Genomic DNA, 8276 nt, shown 5'->3' on the forward strand with positions numbered 1-8276 from the left:
TAATCTTCAGCGAAAATAAAAAATAAACCAATACAGTAGCATCCCAACAATAAACCAGAATATGAGCCGCGCCATGAGAAAACCGACATAGTGCGTTTGCGACCAGCATGGATCCAGACCAGCCTGCGCATCCGCGCAGTCTGGTCAGGATCCATGCTTTTCGCTAATGGTTTCTCTAATTGCAATAGACTTTGAAAGCGAACAGCATGAATCCAGTGACCAGACTGCACGGATGCGCAGGCTGGTCTGGATCCATGCTGGTCGCAGACGCACTATGTTGGTTTTCTCATGGTGCGGCTCATATAAATTATGAAAAGAAATGTCGTCCGTTTAACTCTACGGTTCGAGTGCGATTCCATGACAAAACGTATGTTATTTGTAACTATTTGATAAAAGACATTGTCTGATTTATGTGGAGAAGTTGACATTTACTTGCTGAGAACATGACTGGTTAGTAATGGCGAAGATACAATTAATATGCCCGCCGATACATACCCGAATTACTGTTACTAAATGGCGCTAAACTTAAACATCAACGAAAAGACAAATCTGGATTGACGAAATTACATCCTCTTGTTTCAAGCCTACTGCATGTTGGAAATAATTAAAACAGAATATGAATTACAATATGTAACACATGTTTTAATTAATCATACATACCATTTGAATACCATATATACATGTATAAACATGTATTTTCATTCATAATGAATTTCAGCACAAGCTATCAAAACAGGACTCGAGAATATAACATGTATTGAAAGTATGTGGTATTATTCATAAAAAAATAAAAAATGCGTCCAAGATTGATTTTACTTTTCTGAACCCCCGCCACCACCACGAACTGTCCAAAATGCTTGCTACGCCCCTGGGCAGGTAGTTACCTTATCTTGTTAAAAACCGACAGTAAACATGCCGTATCATAATCGACCGCCAACACATTTATCTTTAGCGCCAATGTTCATATGACTTGTTAATGAAATATTAACTGTCAAGATTTTTTTTTCTACCATTTGATTAAACATTAAAGTCTTTCTAAAGTGATTTAGGCAAAAACAAAGACAGACAATATATGGAGAACTGGTAAGTTTTAATGTGCAAAACTTGCTTATATGGCGGATATATAAAAAACAAGGATATTGTTTTCCCTTTTCTTCGAAAGAAAGGTAATAGCTTTATTTTTTCTTTGAACTGTGCATATGGTTTCTCTGGCAACCATGATATACATGTACACAAAATGTTTGGGACAGACAACAATATAAAATGTAAACTTTCATAATTACAGTGTATATATGGTGTGAAGATGGATTGAGCCACGCCATAGGAAAACCAACATAGTGGCTTTGCGACCGGCATGGATGTAGAACAGCCTGCACATCCGCGCAGTCTGGTCAGGACCCATGCTGTTCGCTATCAAATCCTATTGCAATTAGAGAAACTGTTAGCGAACAGCATGGATCAAGACCAGACTGCGCGGATGCTGGTCGCAAAGCCACTATGTGGTTTTCCCATGGCGCAGCTCAATTATTTAGCAAACAACTTAATATTTGCATAAAATGTAATACTTTCAGTAGCTCTACTATGTATTTGCGCTAACAGCTTTGAATTAAATGTATCTTATACTACTGTGATTTGTATGAGATACAGACGTCAAGCCAATGTTTGAAATCAGAATGCTTGACATATTAATTACTAGGTTTGTAAGCGACTCTCCAAGGAAATATGTGGGGTCAGTTTGATAAATGCGGATAGGGTTGGGGGCGAGACGTTAGCCGAGTCCTAATATTTACCATATTGACCCCACATATTTCCATGGAAGGCCATTAATAAACCCTATAGCTGATATGTTTTATCGACCACTTACTTTTAACCTCAGAACGACATGACAATTTCTGACCCTCTACAGAACTATACGGGGTCACAACGTGACCACCTTTCAACCAATGAAAATGCTGGAATCTTATGGCAGGTAAGACGAGGTTGCTTAGTTACAACAGTGGTATACGTCGGCCCATATATAAACTATGATGATTTTAATATAAAGTTTTCACCATACTTGAACATGCCTATCGTTTCAAGTCTGCTGACCATTTAGTTTTCTTTCTACAAGCTGTTGACTCACGGCAAAAATGTCAAAAAAGAAATTGCAAGGACCTTATTAAACCTGTGAAAAATCGTGGGCTCGATTGTGTTCTCCTGTTTCGCTCACCCGATTTGTACTGGTGTCAATCGGGCTTGTTGCGCGCATATGATGAAATCAATGAACAGCCTGATCAGAACACAAAGACGCATTTCTGTGTACCGCTCACGTTATCCGGACTGCTCGGTGTTATATGAATCGAGCCCACTGAATGTCTGGTACATAAGTGTGCACAGATCTGACTGCCAGGTCAAAGGTGAACGTCCTGATAGGAGGTCATCCAACACGTCACTGACCTTAAACGTATGCTAGGAAGTTACTGGAACGCGCTTTAGGAGCGTTAGGGAATACAAGAACACTGGACAGACCTCTGTTAAATAATAAATAATTAATCAAAGACTTGAACTCTTGTTTCAGTATCAGCTTGACTAAAGAATGGCCCAGATAAACAGACGCTTGATCATACTGGCTGTGCTTTGTGTCCTGGTCATTCTCGGACTGTTAATAGCTGTCATCGTACTTGCCAGTCAAAAAGATAAAGGTAATGTTTGTTTGTTAGTTAGTTTGTTTGTTTGTTTGTTTGTAAACTTTACTCATAGTCGCCACCGGTAACCAATATTTGCGACTCCTCTAGGTAAATGAGAGAACAGTGCAAATACAGAATTCAGACGCGCCAACGTGTGAGCGTGTGTATGTGTGTGCGTGTGGGTGTGCTCGTGTGCATAAATTTATCGGGTTTAACATATTTGTTTTGGAAACATAATTATATTAGTACCTTATTCTTACACTTTTGACATATTATACAGAACAAGTCTTTATATTAGTTTGGAACTATTTCTTTAGTTCGAAAGATTTCTTAGATATTAAACTGAACAGTCAACAACTCTCGTTTTAAAAACAGAAAAAAACTAAGCACATTTTTGCAATATATAGTATATATATATATAATATTGCTAACTACAACTCGTTCAAATGGTTCAACCGTGTTGTTGTACTTATAAGATAGACTGGCCCGGTTTATAGGTTGGTCAGGGCTACGATATGTATTGTATTTTGTCATCGAAATGTTTCTATAAAATGCTTCTTATCCTTCCGTTTGGATCCGCCCATGTTTACAAACACGTTTGTTTATTTTATGGACTGTATGTTGCAGAATCGAATCAGGGACATCAACAAGTACCACCTAAGCTACCGAGTCTTCTCCAGGTGTATGGTGTGACTGATGGCCTAGATATCAAGTGGTTCCCGAACGCCACGGACCAGGCAGATATAACCAAAGCTCTTAAAGGTTCAAATTCAACAATAGTTGGTGTTTCTGTGATAGAATACTGTATGGTCCTGAATTGATATTCACATGCTACAGTCAAACCGCGATAAAGTACACCTAACTATTAGTTTCATTTCCGATATAAGATGTGTTTTAACCCGTATATTATCAGGACTATTTGCAAATAAAGATTGCGTTTTGAGTCTTTTGATACTCAAAGGTGTAGTGTATAATCACAATGTTTTACAATACAGTTTATTTCCACTAAACGTCAATGTTATCGGATTTGTATACTTCTAAAGTATGGGTTTTTTGACAAAATATTTACCTATAGATACAGTCTTTAAACTTTGATTAGACACCGATCACATATTTAAAGCAAGTTGTGCGCCTATTTGAAATCTGCTAACTATATGATTTTGATAAAACCTAACCCAGTATCAACTTGAATGAAACATATCTTAAAATTGAGGGTCAATAAAAGCTGCGGGTAAATTTTGTCACAAAATTCTAGTTATAAAAATGATAGAGTGTTTGTGCACATTGCCTATGTAATAAGCCTCTTTTGCATATAGTGTATATATGCACAATGCAGTCAGCTATGTATAAAATCTGAATATACGACTACTTCCAAATAAATATAAAAAAAATCCGCACACACAATCATAAAGTCTGCACTGAGAGACCAACACTTCCAGTTTGGCTACAAAAACAATCAAGTATCATACGTTTGAAGAGACATCCTGCAAACAAGAACCACCGTTGCCCTTACAGGCGGCTGTTGGAGGTGCGTTTACCCGCGTGTACTTCTGAAAATCGGTGCTTAGTACTATAATCAACATCTAAGATCTTGCGTTGCATAAAATAGTGCCATTACTTATACGTGATAAAATAGTCAAGATCGTGGTTTCATCAGTCAAGCTAACAGGCTTTACCAGCGATACGATAGTAGTAAAGCCAACGGCTATACATCACTCAGTGCACTCACGCTGTCTATTAAGACTTAGCTTTGAGCACTTTAATATAACAGGTCTATTCGATATGAATGAACCGGGCATGATATTTCTATACAGAATTTACTCTTTTATATAACATCTAAATATATTTGGTATCATTTTCGGAAGAATATTCCTTCGGCCAATAATCTACAGCGGCCAAATTTTCTATGTAGAAATAAAAAGGGCATGTACACATTTTACTTAAGAAAAATACTAAAAATCCATGTTTAATATTTGATTCAATACACGATACTTCTAAAACAAAATTTTATATCTAATTCTGATTGACAGAAATACAGAGAGCAATAAAAGGCATGTTTTGCCAGTATCGGACAGCCCCCTGTAATTCTTGGTAAACCTCTACCCGAGTTATATTCATAATTCTTATAACTTAATATGAAGTGTACTTTTTATCAAATACTGCATTGTTTCTCGATTTTGCCTATTTTTCTGATTTGCAGAAGGAGTTCAACTGCTTGACATTGAAGTAGTAAAAGTTGGTAGTGCACTCTACAACCGTGGTGAGGAACTAACTCTGACTCACATTCTCCAAAGTCTTAAATCCACAGAGACAGGGATGAAGATCAAGCTGGAAACAAGTATTGAAACTGTAACAAATGCTAAAGAGATCATTCAGGAAACACGTGATCGTGAATTCAACAATCCCGTGATTATCACTCTGCCAGTGTTTTCAAGAACATTTAACTGGTCACAGTAAGTTTTACATTATGTACGAGTACTATTTTCAAGAGCATAGGAAAATCCTGAGAACTTATTATCTCAGTAATACACACCTAAAATCCATAAAGCCTATTATCTTTTGCACGAATTTCACGTACACTGACTATAAAACAGATTGCACGCTATTTTTTGTAAGCGGTATTCCATTGTATATTTAGGTCACGCTCAATATAGTAACCTAGTGTGCAGATTGATGACTCCCCATACATGGATTCAGTATTGTTATATTTTCTGATTCTTTGTTATCATGAAGTCCATTCAGTTTTACTGTGACAGATTTCCGGAAACTTTAACCAGTGTTAAGGGACGCGATGTGTGTTGTGCGTTTCATTTCCTGCCATTAACATACTAGTACTCTATCAAACCTAGACAGCTTTTATTTTGCTTGGAAGTGTCCCTTGCTTCTAAAGGAACTTCTTACAGATTTTAATGCGTTATAGACCGATTAAATAGTTTATGAAACAGTATTGTCTAACGTTTGATAATCGAATTGAAGTTTGTACGAAATAATAAACCTCAAAATAAACGGTTTTTATATGACTAACTTTCCTTTTCAGGTTCTTGTCAGACGAAGGTGGTAAAAATGACATCATGATAAATTTTGATCTGACTGCGGATTGTTGTGACACTGGGATCGGCAGAGGAACTGTTGAATATGTTGACTTATTGTATAATCAAGTTAAATCAAACTCATTCGTTGAAGTTGATGTTGGAAATCTTCCTTTTTCGTGGGAAAATGTTAGATGGCTGTTGTCTAAAAATGAACATTTAGTGCTTATCATATCAGCAAATTCGCCTATTAACAATGATACAGTTTATGATATACTTACTGTTAGAAATGACATAGATAAGAACAAAGTTGTCTACAATATAGAAGACGTAGTACGTACTGAATTTCGACACCTTGCGTCAACTGCTGGAAGTCCTTTGCTCTACTTTGATATTAATCCGCGAGACGCCGGTAAAATAGTTTGGAGTCACAATACTGACACTTGGGACCAACTGGATAAAGCTACAAGTGGTAAATATTTTTTCATGTGTGAAAAGTTTTTCCAGGTTACATGCAGGGTATTCGAGGTTATACGCACGTGCCCGATTGTGCCTCAGAGTATTCCCAGAGAGACACCTTGGGTCTTTGTTAACTAGAAAGCACAAAAAGAGCGTGTCGTTGCGATTTTAAAAAAACTCTATTCCTTATTAGGGGGTTTTGAATAGTAGTAAACTTTTGCCTATGTCATTTTAATTAATGGACACCGCCTCTTGAGCAGACGCGGAGATAACTAGTTTTGAAGTATTACAACTATTTTTGCCTACTAGAAGGCATCCAGCTGGCTTAAGGAAGGCCGGCGGTTCTACCCAGGTACCCGCCCGTGATTACAAAATGCAAGGAGCCTTGGGTCTTTCTTCGCCATCAAAGCTAGAAAGTCTCCATATGACCAAAAACTGTGTCGGTGCGACGTTAAACCTAACAAAATAAATAAATGATTTTGTGTCAAGACTATATTTTTCTGTTTTGTGAATTACAAGAACTCGCGATCCAAAACTCTAGGACACTGACGGCGGCTTCATAATAATTTTCCCGTAAGATAGGTTAGTTTGACAAGGATGTCGAAGTTTGACAAGCATGTCGTGTTGATATAATGTATGACAAACACAACGTTAAGTTTACACTATGCGTATTTTGAAATTTTAGGTGATGTTATGATGATAGAAGGTGATATAATGCTACTTGATCAAGACACACCTAATCAGACAAACATACCCATCATGGCACATGACATAGGCGATTTCAATAATATCACATTTGAACAATGGTTAGACGAAATTATAAAGGTTAGTTACATTTTGAACAGTGCAGCGACAGAAAACGTTATAAAAACGATATCGCCGGGTATAATGTGTGCGAGAATTTTCAGAAGGAAAGATTATTGTAAATATTGCAGTTTATATTTGGACCAATGTTTTTTATTCTTAAATGAAAGATTATTAAAACTGTACATCAAATTAACGTTTGCCTCACCAACTTATAACATTTATAGTTTTTCTTTCTTTTTCAAAAGGTTGACAAGGGAATGAAGTTTGACTTCAAAACATTGGATGCTGTGAGACCAGCTCTCAAAATAGCAAGTAAGAAACGGAATAAAATAAAAGGCCCGATTTGGTTAAACGCTGACATTCTCAAAGGTCCGAAAGCTAGGGAGACAAGGATTCCTGCAACTGATTTTCTAGATGCTATCAAAGAGTTCCCTGAAGCAACGCTGTCTCTTGGCTGGACGACTGTGGCTAAAGGAACTGACTATAAACTCAAGTATTCAATGGCGATGGTTCAAGAAATGCACAACATTTGTAAGGTATTAAAGCAGCCGGTCACATTTCCGGTGCGAGCAGAACAACTTGTTGATTCGTGGAACGAATTCGAATGGTTGTTAAAACAATCACGCAGTTATTCGCTAACGGTGTGGACCTCGCTTACGGACAATGTAACAAGGAGTGATATGGACTTCGTAAAACAACAGGCAGAAACGTCAAGAGTTTACTTTGATTTACCTGAAAAGTGGAGACCTTCATTCTAAAATTACTTAAAATTTGACATTTTTATGGAACACAAAGAATGATCGTAACTGTCTCAAATTACATTAAATGAAACTAAAACTAAGACATAGATTATGAAGCTCACGTAGATGTTGATGTAGGCTAAATCATTTTCCCGTCATATAATATAGCTCTGCCTTTGTTTTAGTCTGAAACATGTACTTGAAGATGGAAATAAAAGACTCTTATATGATAATCTATTTTATTTAATACTTATCAAATTCCTTGAAAATTAAAATGAGCCATGCCATGAGAAAACCAACATAGTAGCTTTGCGACCAGCATGGATCCAGACCAGCCTTTAAAGCTTACTGCAATTAGAGAAACTTTTAGCGAACATCATGGATCCTGACCAGACTGCGCGGATGCGCAGGCTGGTCTTGATCCGTGCTGGTCGCAAACCCACTATGTTGGTTTGCCCATGGCACGGCTCAAATGTTTCACTAGATATAATTCTACATCCTTACAATTCTGGATACACATATGAGGATACTGTTTTTCAGTATCTTACTTATGAATGGTCATAATCTGATTTTAA

The 8276-nt window shown here is 37.1% G+C and overlaps 1 protein-coding gene across 2 annotated transcripts; it reads left to right on the forward strand.

Annotated features, from left to right (window-relative positions):
* Positions 1-907: 907 nt before the first annotated feature.
* LOC123527471 (uncharacterized) lies at positions 908-7888 on the forward strand. Of its 2 annotated transcripts, none has more exons than XM_045306938.2 (7): positions 908-1166; positions 2558-2681; positions 3294-3428; positions 4867-5119; positions 5704-6167; positions 6840-6979; positions 7207-7888. In XM_045306938.2, exons 2-7 carry the CDS (start codon positions 2576-2578, stop codon positions 7717-7719), a joined length of 1611 nt encoding a protein of 536 aa, XP_045162873.2. In that variant the 5' UTR covers positions 908-1166; positions 2558-2575; the 3' UTR covers positions 7720-7888. The 2 variants fall into 2 exon arrangements, with proteins under 2 accessions (XP_045162873.2, XP_053379358.1); XM_053523383.1 differs by having other exon boundaries at positions 908-1083.
* The last annotated feature ends 388 nt before the right edge of the window (positions 7889-8276 follow it).

The sequence above is a fragment of the Mercenaria mercenaria genome, chromosome 14, assembly GCF_021730395.1.
Source record: "Mercenaria mercenaria strain notata chromosome 14, MADL_Memer_1, whole genome shotgun sequence".
NCBI classification, from domain to species: domain Eukaryota; kingdom Metazoa; phylum Mollusca; class Bivalvia; order Venerida; family Veneridae; genus Mercenaria; species Mercenaria mercenaria.